At 44.1% G+C, this 18,170-nt stretch overlaps 1 protein-coding gene across 18 annotated transcripts in view; it reads right to left on the reverse strand.

The window, feature by feature from the left end:
• PTPRS (protein tyrosine phosphatase receptor type S) overlaps positions 1-18,170 on the reverse strand; it is a 580,801-nt gene that overhangs the window by 214,473 nt on the left and 348,158 nt on the right. For all 18 annotated transcript variants that reach the window (XM_044268386.1, XM_044268351.1, XM_044268378.1 and 15 more), the window contains 2 exons: positions 17,780-17,791; positions 17,558-17,670 (listed from right to left, as the gene is read on the reverse strand). In XM_044268386.1, the coding sequence (XP_044124321.1) occupies positions 17,558-17,670; positions 17,780-17,791 (125 nt within the window). The remainder of the gene's footprint in view (positions 1-17,557; positions 17,671-17,779; positions 17,792-18,170) is intronic.

The raw sequence follows: 18,170 nt of genomic DNA on the forward strand, positions 1-18,170 counted from the left end.
CATTGCTAAGGCTCAAAATGGGCCACTTTAGAGCAATTTTTCAAATAGAAATGTATGATTTCAGTAATTAAAGTATATTACAAAAATGGTCAACATCACTGCCCCTATACATTACACAAATAAAAATAGAACGGCAGTTACACTTTAACATATTGCCTATAAAATTATAATGACAAAGTTTGTCTGGGATTTTAATTTTTAACCCCCCCCTTCCTTCTTCCCCCCCCCCCTCCCCCCAGCAGGCACTGGCGGATCCAGGGGGGAGGGGGGGGGGGCAACGGGTCAATTGCCCCCCCCCCCCCCCCGAGAATATAGTGAGAGAGTGGGCACTGCTCCGTTCGCCCGCTGTGGCCCTGTTACCTTCTCCTGGCTATGAGCTCTGCGCTGCGATTGGACAGCGCTACAGTCAGGGAGAGGGAACGCCCAGGGAGAAACAGGGCATACTCCTCCCTGGTGTTCCAATAGTAGCAATTACAATACAGCGTGGGAGAAGGTAACGGGGCCACAGTGGGCAAACGGAGCGGCGCCCAGGGATAACAGTAAGTGCAGTGAGATCCCTGGGCGCCACGCTACATATACAGATAGTTATCTTACAATGTTTGGACCCATAAAAGGTCCTTTTTAATAAGTTTTCCAGGGCCCTTCCACATACACTGGCGCGGCGGCGCCAGCAACATTGGTGGCCCGCCCTGTCCCTTCTTTCCCCCCCCTCCCCGTGCATTTTACTGCTAGCCAGCCATAATCAAGCCAGTACAAGCCGGCGCCGTTCTAATTTGGCCCGCCCACCAGGTTCCAGGCTCGGGAACTGGAAGCCCAAAACAGAGGAGTGCGGGAGTCGGGACAGGGACGGGACCTCACCTCCCGGGTTGCAGACAACTGCGGTGGTGCCAGTGACAGTGTGTGCCTCTCCCGAGACCAGGCCCTGGATCAGTCACTGCCAGCACGACCTATGAAGTTCCAGCTGCCAGATTGTCAACATCAGCACAGATGGGTTCACATGCACTACTGTCCTCCAATGACAATGGTGTGCCCCTAAGAGGCACGTGACCCACTCTTTATAGGTCCTACTGACTGGGATAATAAAAAAAAAAATCCAGGACAACCGCTTTAGTATTACAGTGCAGACTGCTGTGGTATACAAACCCTCTTCAATAATGTTGCCTATTGTCAGCTTTCCAAAATGACTCCTTCTGGTTAAAAAAAAGCATACACAGCGAGATATCCTAAATGATCAAATTATTTTCTATATGGGAAATGATTTAAAATATTGTTTAATGTGTATTTTTACATTTAATAACTGATTGCATGAAAACATTGTACTGTGTAATTACTAACAGCCATTAAAAATGTAAAGCCAGTTCTTAATCCGTTACAAGAAAATAATTGTAGTAACATACACGCAATGATCGCCAAGTATGTTTCTTCAAAAATCACTGTTATGTATATAGGCACCTCAACGGATAAACAAGTGCCACTTACCTAGTGAAGATTAATGTTAGACTATAAAATGAATACCAAATTCACAAAAAATTACTCAATGCTGAATAATTTTCTATAGAAGTATTTGAAGCAAGTGACTAGGGCTCTTTTAGATCTGTGCTCTGCTCCAAGGCAGGCAGTACATAACCACATTAATTAAATATTAACATACAGTGCTCTAACGAATAGCTATATAGCAACACTGGGGCACATAACATCCACGCAAATAGTATGAAAGAGCATCAAAGGGGTTAATGCCAGTATCCCTAGTGGTCTAGAGCAGTGAATGGGTTAATACCTGGTGGTGTACAGTAAACAGCATTACTTCTAATATCTCTGGTGGTCTTGAGCATTGAAGAGATTATGTGTTAATGTAAGGATCACTGGTGGTCTTAGGCAATTAAGTGGTTGATGTCAGAATACCTGGTGCAGTAAGGGGGTATTTCTAGTAACCCTGGTGGTTACAGCAGTGAAAGGATAAATATTAAGATCTTGAGTGGTTCAGAACAGTAAAGGGATAAATGTTAGCACATCTGGTGGTCTAGGGCAGTATGGGGGTTAATGTAAGGATCCCTAGTGCTCTATGACAAACAAGCTGTTAATTTTAAGATCCTTGGTGGAGGGATATACTGTACTTGGGGTCCAGTGGTTACTCACTTTTCCAGGCTCCGCTGTAACAGGAGGATGAAAACTGACAGTTCAGCTTCCTGTTTCCTCACCGCAATGATCAGAGAGAAGAGTGCAGGGAGGGGATAGAGAAGACTGTGCATCTATAAATGCATTGCTGCACAGCTCTATGATTGGGCAGAGCGATTCAGGAGAGCTCGGCAGGCTTTTTCCTAAGCTAGTCACAGGCAATGCTCACCAAACATGCTGCTATTCTGGCTCTGAATTTATGGGCGTACTCTTAACCTGTAATATAGTTGTGTTAACTTAATTGGTTTAAAGGAAGCCATTAGCCCTTTTATAAATAAAGCAGTCAAGAAAATATATTTTGTAGTTTCAAAGCGTGCCTCAGGTGACACTTAAAAACCACACCGTACTCTTAGAGCCTCATGTCCAATACATTTATGGAGCTTTTCCCAGCAAAATCAGCCATTTGCGTTGTAGACCCCTCCTTTATACTAAATCACTAGCAGATAGTTGTTATCCTTGTCTGCCATGTCACAGATAAAGTGGAGCTGCTGCCTGGTATTGATTACATGCCTGCTAGCTTACCTAACTTACCCTATACCCTCACATGTTAATCAGGGCAGATGATGCTGTGAATAAAAGACATTAATTTAAAAGTTCCCTTGACACTCTGGCTTCTAAAACTTTTTCTACTCAGGCCTTACTAGCAAATCCATGGTGCTGCCAGGGCCTCACCAGCAAACACACGAAATCACACAAGTACTATTGTGCAGCACATAAGAAACCGCAATGTGGCACAAGACAGCTTCCCCATGCAAAAAAAATTACTAAAGTGCCAATAGTACCAAATTTCTCCCTGTAAGGGCCAAACACCATGATGCAGCACAGCATAACTCTAAAGCAGCACTAAACAAATACCAAAATATTGCACAAACAAACTCCTCAGATGTGCCAAACAGATACCACCTTCAGTTCAAAATACTGTCCCAATAATGTGAAATACTACAGTGCAGAACAAATAACACAGTGCAGCAGCTTTGTTCCCTTTCCCACACCTTCCCCACGGGCAGCAGAACTCTCTTCCTTGACACCCTTCCCTCACTAGTAGCAGTATTGTCGCCCTTTCCACCCCTGCCTCACTGGCAGCAGCATTGTCATCCTAATACCCGACCCCCCACTGCCATCAGCATTGCCCCCTTAACCACCACTCACAAACTGGAAAATACAATACAAAACACCTTACTTTGAGTCCAACACTTTGGACACTGCAGAACAGCGCTGGGGTTAGGTCCTTCCACCTATTTCCAGAATTATGTGTATATATCAGGACTGCGCTGACCTCTCTCCAGCTCTATAAACCAGGGGTAGTAGCACTTCTTCTGGTCTCCACTTGACTTATTATGTGAAATATAGTATATAATAAAATATAGGGATATATTGTATTAAATGTATTTCTGTCTTTTTCTAACATGGAAATGTTTTGGTAATGTTTCCTTTTAATGTTATCTGGAATAAAATGATTTTTTATAAGAGAAAAAGGAAGAGGAAGGCCATAAAGGCCAGAGCTGGACTTTTAATTTTAAAACCCTGAGGAAGCAAGGCTAAGCCCGGGTCGTTTTTTTGGGGGTTTTTTTTACCAGTGATTATATGCTATACAATTTTGCATGTTAAACGTGTAAGTAGAATATTGTAATATTTGTAACTATCGAAGGCATTTTATTTCCAAGCCAAGGTGTGCCGGAAGGAGTGGGAGAAGTATGCGGTTGCCCATTAAAGAAAACCTGTGAACTGCAATATTTTGATATGCAAAAGCACACTGAAACTGCGTAAGTAGACATCAGTGTGTCTGTCTCTGAAGCAGCTTTCAATATTGGAAAAATATCTGTTCTAAGCGTACAGAGGGGTGAAAGGAGGGTCCGACTATGCATATATACATTCATGTGATTAATTACATTGTGGAAATTGAGAAGTGCTACTACCCCTGGTTTATAGAGCTGGAGAGACGGCAAAGCGGACCTGATATATACACACCACTCCGAAACTGATAGCAATACTGCCCCCTTTTCCACCCCTTTCCCACTAGCAGTAACATTGTCTCTCTTCCCACACCTCAGTGAAGCATGCTATACAGTGTACCCAAAGCTCAGCACCACTCCACTTGATAAAAATTGGACTTTATTAGAAAAATGTCATAAAAATAATGCTTATGGCATACAGTAGTTCATCACAGCAGCATGAATAAAGGCATGACTATCTGGTTGACCTGTTTCAGAACATATATATATATATATATATATATACACACGTATGTATATGTGCACGTCAGAAATAATCTAAACATATATATAAAATATATATATATATATATATATAGGTCCTTCTCAAAAAATTAGCATATTGTGATAAAGTTCATTATTTTCTGTAATGTACTGATAAACATTAGACTTTCATATATTTTAGATTCATTACACACCAACTGAAGTAGTTCAAGCCTTTTATTGTTTTAATATTGATGATTTTGGCATACAGCTCATGAAAACCCAAAATTCCTATCTAAAAAAATTAGCATATCATGAAAAGGTTTTCTAAACAAGCTATTAACCTAATCATCTGAATCAACTAATTTACTCTAAACACCTGCAAAAGATTCCTGAGGCTTTTAAAAACTCCCAGCCTGGTTCATTACTCAAAACCGCAATCATGGGTAAGACTGCCGACCTGACTGCTGTCCAGAAGGCCATCATTGACACCCTCAAGCAAGAGGGTAAGACACAGAAAGAAATTTCTGAACGAATAGGCTGTTCCCAGAGTGCTGTATCAAGGCACCTCAGTGGGAAGTCTGTGGGAAGGAAAAAGTGTGGCAGAAAACGCTGCACAATGAGAAGAGGTGGCCGGACCCTGAGGAAGATTGTGGAGAAGGACCGATTCCAGACTTTGGGGGACCTGCGGAAGCAGTGGACTGAGTCTGGAGTAGAAACATCCAGAGCCACCGTGTACAGGCGTGTGCAGGAAATGGGCTACAGGTGCCGCATTCCCCAGGTCAAGCCACTTTTGAACCAGAAACAGCAGCAGAAGCGCCTGACCTGGGCTACAGAGAAGCAGCACTGGACTGTTGCATGTCATTCGGAAATCAAGGTGCCAGAGTCTGGAGGAAGACTGGGGAGAGGGAAATGCCAAAATGCCTGAAGTCCAGTGTCAAGTACCCACAGTCAGTGGTGGTCTGGAGTGCCATGTCAGCTGCTGGTGTTGGTCCACTGTGTTTTATCAAGGGCAGGGTTAATGCAGCTAGCTATCAGGAGATTTTGGAGAACTTCATGCTTCCATCTGCTGAAAAGCTTTATGGAGATGAAGATTTCATTTTTCAGCACGACCTGGCACCTGCTCACAGTGCCAAAACCACTGGTAAATGGTTTACTGACCATGGTATTACTGTGCTCAATTGGCCTGCCAACTCTCCTGACCTGAACCCAATAGAGAATCTGTGGGATATTGGGAAGAGAAAGTTGAGAGACGCAAGACCCAACACTCTGGATGAGCTTAAGGCCGCTATCGAAGCATCCTGGGCCTCCATAACACCTCAGCAGTGCCACAGGCTGATTGCCTCCATGCCACGCCGCATTGAAGCAGTCATTTCTGCAAAAGGATTCCCGACCAAGTATTGAGTGCATAACTGAACATAATTATTTGAAGGTTGACTTTTTTTGTATTAAAAACACTTTTCTTTTATTGGTCGGATGAAATATGCTAATTTTTTTAGATGGGAAATTTGGGTTTTCATGAGCTGTATGCCAAAATCATCAATATTAAAACAATAAAAGGCTTGAACTACTTCAGTTGGTGTGTAATGAATCTAAAATATATGAAAGTCTAATGTTTATCAGTACATTACAGAAAATAATGAACTTTATCACAATATGCTAATTTTTTTAGAAGGACCTGTATATAGTGGGGATTCGCTCTGGTAGTTGGGATAAGCGAGTGCAGTACAGAGGCAAAGTACAGGTTCGTAATTCAAATGTGTGTCTGTGTTTATTCACACATAAGGACAAACAAAAAACACTCTTTGCAGGGTTGGTGTTTGTTCACACCGAGTACAAAGTTTATGCATAACAACAAAAAGTCACTTTGTCGGCAGTTCTGCCTCCAGCAGTCCAAATGCAGGTGGCCTGCTCTCCCAACACACAGGTCTCAGCTTTTCAGCCCAGCACAGGGCTCAGTTCCCACACCAGCAATTGCCAGAGCTCCTATGTCAGAGAGAGTTAATCAATCCCAGCTGACACTGGTAGGTGGGTTTTTTATAGGCCAGTCAACACCCGTCCTGGAACGTGGGGAGTAGTCACCCACCCAGCACTTTGACTACTCCCAGTAAGAGCCGTCCTGGATCAGCTATACAGCCATACTAAAAAAGCAAAGTGCCAGTCAGCATTAGCTGCCATTAACGCCTGAAAATACTGGCTCTTACTTCACCGAGGCCAGGAACCTCGGTGACACATACCTTCCGTCAACGATGGACCCTTGCACCTTCCTACATACATCTCCCTTTGTTCAACCCTGGGGGGTGAACACTTGCCATCCGCATCCGCATTTCCCTGCAAGCGGCCTGCCCTGTGTTCCACTGAGAACTTGAAGTTCTGTAATGACAAGAAACATCTGGTGACCCGCTCATCCACTTGAGAGGAGAGTGGTCGGTCACCAGACAGAACTTTATTCCCAACAGATATCAGAGAGACTCGAATGCCCATTTGATGCCCAGGCACTCCCTCTCCACTATACTGTACCTAATATCGGCTGGGGTGAGTTTGCAGCTCAGGAAAACAATGGGAAGTTCCTCCCCATTGATTTCCTGAGAGAGTACAGCTCCGAGGCCTACTTCAGGAGGCATCAGTCTGTACCACAAACTTCCCCTTGAAGTCAGGCGTCACCAAAACCGCACAGGACCGACTTCAATGCGGAAAAAGCCTCTTCCGCCTAGTCATTATCGTGCATCACACGGACTTCCGTCCCTTCAAGAGCCCTGTCAACGGAGCCACTAAAGTGGCAAAATGGGGAAGGAACCTCATAATAGCCCACCATTTTACTTGCCTCGTATTGACAGGTCGTGGCCAATTCCAAATTGGCTATTTTATTCACTTGGGGTTTGTTAACTCCACGTCCAATGATGTACCCCAGGTACTTAGTCTCCTCTAACCCTAACGCGCATTTCTTTGGGTTAGAGGTCAGTCCAGCCTTCCTAAGGGAGTCCACTATAGCCTGCACTTTGGGTAGATGTCTTTCCCAGTCGGTACTGTGGATGACTATATCATCCAGGTAAGCCGACGTGTTCTGAAGATGTGGACCAAGTACAATGTCCCTGAGTCGTTGGAACGTGGCGGGGGGCACCATGCAGACCAAAGGGTAACACTTTATACTGATACAGCCTCTCAGGGGTGACAAAGGCAGTTTTCTGTTTGGCAGCCTCCGTTAAGGGCACCTGCCAATAGCCCTTCGTGAGGTCCAAAACAGAAAAATATCGGGCTTGTCCTAACCTCTCGATAATCTCATCTACTTGGGGCATGGGATATGCATCGAACTTGGAGATTTTTTTTTAGTTTGCGAAAATCATTACAAAACTGTCTTGTCCCGTCCGGCTTGGGTATTAACACTATCGGACTGGCCCATTGACTTTTGGACTCCTCAATGACGTCTAGTTGCAGCAATAGCTACATTTCCTCTGCAATGGCTTGTCTCAGAGTCTCGGGTACCCGGTATGGTTTTAACTGGACTTTTGCCTGAGGCTCAGTAACAATGTCATGCTGGATTATGGGAGTGCGTCCAGGGAGGTCCGAGAACACATCCGTGTTCCAACTAATGAACTCCCTGGCTTCCTGAGCCTGTTTAGAGGAGAGGCTGTCAGCAATTTTTACTGTGGCAACTGCTTCTCTTGCATTAGACCGAGGAGCCAAAACCTTTTCTCCTACAAAACCTGGCCACGGGCTGTCTTCAGTAGAGGACTCCCTATCTTTCCATGGTTTTAGTAAATTCATATGGTACACCTGCTGCGGCTATCGCCGTCCCAGCTGGTGTACCTTGTAATTTACCTCTCCCACTTTCTCGAGTAATTTGTAACCCGGGTTAAAGTTCTGGACCCAAGCCTGTCGATTATAGACCCTACTCTGGGCCTGCTGCGCTGCCTCCATATCCTCCCTGACCCGAGGCAACACTGTCTCCATCCATCCTTGCATCTGGGTGACATACTCAATAACACTTTTGTGCGGTGTGGGTTGTTGTTCCCATGCTTCTTTGGCTATGTCAAACAGACCGCAGGGGTGTCTGCCATATAGCAGTTCGAAGGGCGAGAACCCAGTAGAGGCCTGGGGCACCTCTCGCACTGCGAACATGAGATAGGGCAGAAGAAGGTTCCAGTCCCTCCCATCCTTAGACACCATTCTTTTTAACATGTTTTTTAATGTTTGATTAAATCTCTCCACCAGGCCATCCATTGGCGGATGATACACGGATGTCCGTAGCGGTTTTATGTGGAGCAACTTACAGAGTTGCCTCATGACCTTGAACATAAAAGGGTTCGCTTGGTCAGTTAAAACCTCTTTAGGTAGTCCCACTTGGGAAAACACCTACATTAACTCCTTAGCTATGAGTTTGGCTGATCTATGTCGCAGTGGGACCGCCTCCGGGTACCGAGTGGCGTAGTCGAGGATGAACAAGATGTGTTGGTGCCCTCTAACGGACTTCGGTACAGGGCCTATGAGATCCATAGCGATTCGCTCGAACGGGACCTCTATAATCGGGAGAGGCAACAGGGGGCTCCGGAAATGTGGCTGGGGGTTATTTTTCTGGCAGGTTGAGCAAGACTTACAAAACTCTTTTACCTCTCTGAACACTCTGCTGAAGTTACCCCTGACTCCCCCCTGAGTTACCCCTGACTCCCCCTGAACACATCTTGTTCATCCTCGACTACGCCACTCGGTACCCGGAGGCGGTGCCACTGCGACATACATCAACAACTCTCACAGCTGGCCACAGGGCCGGGAAGCCCGGAAAGTCTCTCCCTATTATTAGTTCATAAGGAAAAATGGTGGCAACAGCCACCTCGTGGGTCCACTTGTCTCGCCTCCCATGGATAGAGACACCAGGGCGGTGCGATACTCCTTTAAATCACAACCCCAATTATTCGGCCATGATACTCTTCGGATCGCACCAGGGTAGCTCTTACCAGGGACCCAACAAAGCCACTGCCAGAGTGTCTCCCATTTCTACCTGGCACAGGTAGTTATTGTCTATAGTCTCTGGTATACCTGATGCACACAGCTTCCTGGTGTACAACGAGTTGCGGTATCCATAGTTAGTCTCCATGGGTTCGCCCTGATGGGGACAGTCGGCTCTTACGTCGCCATGCTCCTCACACTGCCAGCATACTTTCGGAGCTGGGTCTACAGGGGGTACACAAGTCTCTGGGTCTGGAATGGAGTTTGCTGGGTTTTGGCTTCCCCCCTCCCAAACAAACCCCCTTTCAAATTCCTGGTAGCCTCATAGCGTTCTATCAGGTCCACCATCTCAAGGGCATTACCAGGAGACACCTGGCTGATCCAGTGCTGGAGGGGGTACGGCAAAGCCCTTCAGAACACATCAGCCAACAGATGGTCCAACATAGCAGTGGGACTCAGCACGTCAGGATGCAGCCATTTTTGCAACAAGTGTAATAGGATATAATACTGGGGCCTTGCGGGCTCAGCCAGGTTAAACTAACACTGATGCACCCGCTGGGCTGGACTAATACATTCACCCTCAGTCTCGCCAGGATCTCACCCTTTACTGTCGGGTAATTAGCCGCTTGATCATCCTGTAAATCAAAATACACCTTCTGGGGTCTAGACGCTAGGAACGGAGCAACGACATCAGCCCATTGCTCCCGGGGTACCTTCTCTCTCACGGCTACCTTCTCGAAGATTGCCAAATAGGTCTCGACGTTGTCTGCTGGGGTCATCTTGGGGATCACTGCACGGACCGCTTTCCGGGTATCGTGGACACTCTGGGATGCTCCTGCTGCTTGTAAAGCCATCACATGTTGTAACAGCAGCTGGTTTGTTTCCTGCTGTTGCTTATTGGCCTCCCACTGTTGCAGGTTATCTTCCATGAGGGCTTTCACAACAGCTTCCATTTTGTTGTTCAAATTCTTTTATTAGGAAGAGCCAAGAAAAGATGTGATCCAACAAAAACAGACCCCGATTGCAGGTCGAGGCTGTGTACATATAGATGCATACAATCAGAGGACCATAAAAATTAGCAAGTGGTTACACCGTCGATTCATAAGACATACCAATAAATCAACTTCAGGTATATAAATGCAATGGAACCCCGATGGTCACAACACGACATAGGGATACAAGGCCTTAGACATAAGACACATAAGGGGCAAGAAGGGGGGGGGGGAGGTGGTTCCTGACAGGAATTGTAGTGAGAAACTGGACAAGGTAATAATAAATCCAAATCTGCCCAAACCTAATTAGAATACCAAAGAGCTCAAGTACAACTACCCATGAGACCTGAAAACCCGGTAGGGAGGTATGGTCTTCTTAAAAAGTGGCGTCATCCCTGCTCAACCAGTTATGAAAATCATTAGATCCCTTGAACAAAATCCAAGGAGTCCAAATTTTTTAAGTATTTGTTGGAATTGCCCGTGTCCACCGCTAAGAGCTCCTCCATTCCCTAAGAAGAGGGGCAGTGGTACATTTCCAAAATCTAGGTATGACCAGGCGAGCAGCTTGCACAAAGAATCTCAGGAGGCCTTTTTTCAGTGTAAAGGTAGAACTAGGGAACATAGAGCGCAAAGCTCCCTCCGGAGTCCACCTGGTTGTGCTGCCACTGACCTAATCATATAGATCATTGAGGGACTTCCAGAATGGTGTTATTTTACTGCAATACCACCAGATGTGAGACATATTGCCCTCCTCCTGGCCACATCGCCAACACGTGCTAGGACATGTGGGGAGAAAAGAGTGTAACAGGTCTGGGGTCCTGTACCATCTGGACAGGATCTTAAAATTATTTTCCTGGAGTCCGCAAGTTACGGACGACTTATGTGATAACTCGAATGCCTTATCCCATTGTTCTGAAGAAAAAGACTGCCCTAGTTAGTGAGGTCTCTAGAAAGAATTTCTTTGGGGCCTAAAGAGGTCAGGAAATTCTTTAAACTGCCATAACAAAACCATGCCCCTCTAGACGACCCCTCCGGGAAGGAGGACAGCGGACGTAAGGAGCCTTTCTCTATAACTAGGGATATAGTAGGGTTATCTGCACGATCAATCCCCAAAATCGATTTACGGCCCATGCCTAAAGAAAAACTCAGGGTTATCAAAAAGTGGGGTCAAGGGGCTGGGGGATAGGGTAAGACCTAGGGGTATTGCACTTTTATCCCATATTCCTAGAATGCCCCAGGCCCGAGGTCAATAGAGGGAGCCACGGGGGTCTTTTAGACTTCGAGATCCAGAGCAGATTCTGAATTGGGAACCCCACCTGCTGCTTCTCAAACTGAATCCACCTTTTGGATTGTCCATTATGAAACCAATCCAAAATATATGAAAGGATTGCGGCTTTATGATATTTTGGGAGGTCCGGGACCCCCGCACCTCCCCTCGACCTATGGCGAACCAAGAATCTCATCCCCAACCTGGGAGTAGAGCCTCCCCAGAGAAATTTTAGAAACATAGACCTAAGAGTCCTGAAGAACTCGCTCGGCAGGGGTATAGGAATAGTGCGAAAAGGGTACAAGATTCGTGGGAGTATATTAATTTTAAGTGTGTGAATCCTACCAAACCAGGACAGCGGCAACCCCCATCAAGCCCCCAAATCCCTCCTGATGTCCTCTATAAGGGGGGTAAAGTTTAGTGGGAAGAGATCAGCTGAATTAGAGGGAACAACCGTGCCCAAGTAAACAATGTGGCCTTGGGCCCAACGGAAAGGAAATGAGGATTGCAGAGTATTGACCAGGGTTTGCGGCAGATTAATATTAAGAACCTCTGACTTATGGAGGTTAACTTTAAAGTTGCTAAGGTCTCCAAAGGTCGAAAATTCCTTCAGTATGTAAGGAAAGCTGACCATTGGGTCTGTACAATAGATAAGGAGATCATCTGCATAAATGGCGACTCCAGTTCTCCCAATCTCAGGCCCCTGATAGACTCATTGGCTCTGAGAGCTCTGGCTAGAAATTCCATAACCATAATGTATAGCAGAGGGGAAAGTGGACACCCCTGTCTGGTACCATTACGAATACGGAAAGGTGTCGATAATGATCCGTTAACTCGAACCTGGGCGCTAGTGTCACGGTAGAGAGCAAGTATTCTATCAATTATGCCAGGGCCGAAACTGAACGCCCTCAGGGAATCGCCCAGAAAGGACCAATCTACGCGATCGAACACTTTCTCAGCGTCATTAAATATTTTGGCCTTCACGCCAGCCTCACTGCAATGCCCGCATCCTCCACTAATCGTGGTGATTCGCTCTGGTAGTTGGGATAAGCAAGTGCAGTACAGAGGCAAATTACAAATTCGTAATTCAAATGTCCATGTTTATTCACACATAAGGTCAAACAAAAAACAGGGTTGGTGTTTGTTCACACAGAGTACAAAGTTTGTGCATAACAACAAAAAGTCACTTTGTCAGCGTTTCTGCCTCCAGCAGTCCAAATGCAGGCTTTAGGTGGCCTGCTCTCCCAACACACAGGTCTCAGCTTTTCAGCTCAGCACAGGGCTCAGTTGCCACACCAGCGATTGCCAAAGCTCCTCTGTCAGAAAGAGGTAATCAGTCCCAGCTGACACTGCCAGCTGGGTTTTTTATAGGCCAGTCAAGACCCAGCCTGAAACATAGGGAGTAGTCACCCACCCAGGACTTTGACTACTCCCAGTAAGAGCTGTCCCATATCAGCTATACAGCCATACTAAAATAGCCAAGTGTCAATCAGCAATAACTGCCGCTGACACCTGAAAATACCGGCTCTTACTTCACCGAGGCCAAGAACCTCGGTGACACATACCTTCTGTCAACAACGGACCCTTGCGCCTTCCTACAATATATACATATAAAACTATAACAGTGATGACCTGACTGCTGACCGGGCCGGTTTTGACTGTGAGACACCTCGAATCCAGCGGTTCATTTATATTATATTATTTTGTTTACATTTAGGTCTATACAGCGTGATGTAGGCTGGGGAACACTTTGCCACGGGAAGCCGTGGCAGCATCTACATCACCTAACATCAGTGAATCGTTGACTGTTGACACGGTCCCAGCTCGCTGCTAGTCGCTGTGATCCTTAAAGTGGTTATCCCACTTTGCGTTTTTAAACTTAAAGTGGGGGTGAATTTTATCCTAATCGGTGGGAATTTGTTAATAAAGTATATTTATAAAAATGATCACTGTCAAATCATTAACAGATTTAACAGTGATCATTATGATGGGATAACCCCTTTAATGTATCATTGATCATGTGACTGTGATCACATGACCCTGACTTGGGTGGCAACTATTGCTCAGACATGCGCACATGTATTTGCTTCCAGAATCAGCCATCTTTGATGAGGTTCCCATAGAGTTCCTTTGCGCTTGAGATATCGTGAGATCTATTGATCTCACAGATGCGCATTAACTGAATGTGGACGCTCTCGGGAACCGCGGTGCTCCATCGACACTGTTGGTTAACTGGTTTTGTAAGTTTTTAATTAACACCATACATTGGTAACATGTGAATTTTTAATTATCAATTATATTCGACTATACACTTTTGTTATGTATAATGCATTTTTGCACTAGGCACTGTCACTTTATTTGTACTATATATAATTTCACATTGCTGCTGGTGGATATGTATTTATTTAATATATTTTTATTGGAGGATTTAATGTAATGAATTGACACACCTTTATATATCACTGATGTAACACATGTCTGTATAGCTTGAGAAAGACCGCAACAAGCGGTTGAAACGTCGCTGCTATTTGACACTGGGTGAATAAACCACGTTTATTTTCTGATCATATTGGAGTGCTGCTGGCTTTTAGAATTTTGAATGGGACCCTGGTGCCGGTTCGGATTGGCCTGATTCTGCACCCTAACACTAGTGTGCTGCATTTTCATTATATATATATATATATATATATATATATATATATATATATATATATATATATCTATATATATATATTCCCCCTCATATATACCATGTTTCTTTAAATACAATAGTAAAAAAAATTATATGTTGCAAATATCCACATAAAACTTCATTTTCTACTAATAATTTTACTGGAAAACAGAATGAGATAAAGCAATTAATTCATTGCAACATCACATATGTGATGTATGGAATTCAATGCGATTATATGCGAGTTGTACCATACAGAAGCAAAAATAAAGAAAGTACTCCTTCCATCATTTCAAAGCACTTTTGTCAGATTTATTCAGGTAATGTGTCCACTTTTAGATTCTAGCGAATAGAGTGAAAGGGGGTGATTGGAGGAGAACCCTGAATTGCGAAATCTATTGGATTTTATGCTAAAAAGCTGAAACCCAGAAGGTGTAAATATGAGAACAGATTTTATGTTATATTGTTGAGAACTAAATGACATTGTATTCGTGTGTTCAGAAGTGATTGTATTTTAATCATGCTGTGTATATGCCTTTGTGTTTTACTTATAGGAGCTAAATACCTGTACTTGCGGGGTACTGATGCTGCCACCCGTTTTTTTTAAACATCACCCCTACGCCCCGCTCTGCCCACCTGACGTTCTCGTGCTCAGTATGCTAATACTGAGCATTGGAACAGGGAGTAGGAGACGCCAGGGATTCTCAATGTGCGTCTCCTTCTCCCTGGCTGTGCCGCGATCCAATCACATCGGAGAGCATCACAGCCAGGGAAGAAAAACCTCCTTGGTAGTGACATTCTCCGATGTGATTGGATCGCGGCACAGCCAGGGAGAAGGAGACGCACATTGAGAAACCCTGGCGTCTCCTACTCCCTGTTCCAATGCTCAGTATTAGCATACTGAGCGCGAAAACTTCAGGACGGCACATCGGGGCGAAGTTAAAAAAAAAAATAATGGGTGGCAGTACCCGCAAGTACAGGTATTTAGCTCCTATATGTAAAACAGATGAAAGGTCCTCTTTAAATAGGGGAATGGAGAATATTGCAGACGTGTATATTATATCTTCTTCCTCATTCATAGTATCAGGTTATGAGTAAGGCTACTTTCACACTAGTGGTTTTTGTGGATCCGTCATCGATCTGTAAAAACGCTTCCATTACAATAATACAACCACATGCATCCGGTTGTATTATGTCCTATATAGCCATATAGCCATGGACACCATTCAAAGTCAATGGGGGACAGATCTGTTTTCTATTGTATCAGAGAAAACGGATCCGTCCCCATTGACTTACATTGTGCGTCTTGCTCGGCACCACACCACAGACAGAAAACCGCTGCTTGCAGCGTTATTCTGTCCACGATAGGAGCACAACCAAACGGAACACAATGCATTTTGCTGCACTCCGTTTCGTTCAGTTTTGAATGGGGACAAAACTGAAGCATTTTCCGCCACTATTGAGATCCTATGACGGATCACAATAGCGGAAAGGGAAAATGCTAATGTGAAAGTAGCCTAAGGAACAGGCTATGTTCCGAAATGAGTCAACCAGATAGTCATACCTTTCTTCATGCTGCTGTGATCAATTACTCTATAATGTGAGCATTGTTTCATGCAATTTTTCTAATACTGTCCAAGTTTTATGAATTGGAGTGGTGCTGAGCATTGGATAAAGTTGTTAGAACAAATACTACTCGAGTGCCTTGGGGAGGTGAGTTGAATCAGTTTCCTTGGTTCACATGCCTTACACTGGTCTACATAAAGACAGCTGGAAGTTCCCTGTTTGAGGAACATTCAAAATGTGTATATACAGTATTTTGCTGTATCTCCCTCATTATTTATTTTGATATCTTTTCTTCTAAGGGAAGGAAGTAAAATGCTGAAGCATATCGGGTCTCTATTCTGCCAAATATTACAATAATTGATTGTGCAGCCTGCAAATGTATGACGCTAATAAACAGCATATAGAACTCGTTTTTTAAATGTACATTATAAACATGAATTTATACTCTAAGGTGTATATCCTAAGAGGCTTTTAAGTAAATCAATAGAGGAACACTTCACATCGATTCAGTTTGGCATTTTCATATCTAAGGAGGCATATACCAGTTGTGTGAGAGCACTATGGGTCTACTGCACTCTACTACACTTTGTTACTTCTAGAAGGCATTAGAATTTCCCCTCTTATAAGTGTTACCAAACTAAGGTAAGTGTTGCACCATACCCAATTTTATTTGACATGGATCTCACTGTATATATGAGAAAAACTAATTTTTTGACTTTTACGTAAAACCAGAGGCACAGTGAGGTGCAGCATGGGCCCACAGCAGGCTATGGACATCATATTTAGAATACGCATGGTTCATACTCTGAATATGGCTGTGTGTGAGATGCCTAACTCTGAAAGTAAGCACATTTACAGTGCTAAATAAAATATACAATTATTTCTACTGTTCGTATTAAACGGGTTTTCCCATCTCAACATTTGTGGCATATCGTTTGAATTTGCCAGAAATGTCAGATATCATGTCTGGCTACTTTCGAAAGTCCCATTGCAGTGAATAGAGAACAAGCCCAACAAGTGCAGCCAACTCTCCATTCACCACTATGGGACTACCAAAAATAACCAGGCGAACGTGTGGCTATTTTTGGAACTCTCATAGTGGTGAATGAAAGTTGGCTGTGTATGCATGGCTGAACTCTCTTCACTTCGGAGGCCCAGTTCTAAAGACAGTAGCGTGTCCCAGATGTGGGACCTGCACCTATCTACATTTGTGGCATATTGCTAGGATATGCCATGAGTGTCAGAGATGGAAAAACCCCTTTAAGGGTCCATTCACATGTCCGTATGCGTTTTGCGGATCTGCAAAACACGGACACCAGCAATGTGCGTTCCGCATATTGCGGACCGCACATCGCCGGGATTCTCATAGAAAATGCCCTTTCTTGTCCGCAATTGCAGACAAGAATGTGACATGTTCTAGTTTTTGGCGGAACGGAATTGCGGATCTGCAAATGTGGATGCGGACAGCACATTCCAGCCCCATTGAAAATGAATGCGTCCGCACCTGTTCCACAAAATTGCAGAACGGATGCGGACCCATTTTGCGGACGTGTGAATTGACCCTAATACCGGTCAATGATAAAGAAGGCGGCAACAACATAATTAATACAATCATTTGTGAAGTTAGTGGAAGTATTCTATGTATTTCAGGGCAGAACTGCAATCTAATCACAAGGGTATAGTCAGTTCAAGGTGAAACTTTTTTTTACTTAAAAATTTGCCCCAGATTTTACATATCTGCCATTACCTGGAGTTTGAAAGTTTATGCGTCTCAGTTCCACTGGATCAGTAGGGTGGTGAGGAGGTATCTCTGCATTGTTTAATAGACATTTGGTCCTGGGTTCTGAGTTTTTCCTTTTGCTTAAAAATATTAAAATGTGCTATTATTTTTAACAAACCATGACTCATAATGGATTAATTACATCTATAACTGTATATGTAAAGGGAAAATAATGTAGAGAATTCTTACCTGTCTGGTTTGCTGTTAATGGAGGCAAACAAGAGAGAAGACATTATATTACTTTTTTGGAACAGAAATATAATAATATTTAATGTAACAATAGATAGCAAAGTGAAAAATTCAACAGGGACAACAGCAGGTGAACGGACCAGCGCCCAGAAAAATAGTAAGGACTCTTAGATCCCTGCCTTCCATAACCTGCTACTTATTTCATAAGGTCTGGACCCATGAAAGGTCCTCTTTAATGTGTCTGTGTACACATCAGTGGTTTCCACATGCATCACTTTGGTCCATGATACGGACCAAACACACAGAAAGAAGTCTATAGGTCCATTAAAAAAAACTAAAACTGACACAACACAGATGTCATCTACGTTTCACAGAGATTTGTAGCAAGTTC

The sequence above is a fragment of the Bufo gargarizans genome, chromosome 1 (genome assembly GCF_014858855.1).
Source record: "Bufo gargarizans isolate SCDJY-AF-19 chromosome 1, ASM1485885v1, whole genome shotgun sequence".
NCBI classification, from domain to species: Eukaryota; Metazoa; Chordata; class Amphibia; order Anura; family Bufonidae; genus Bufo; species Bufo gargarizans.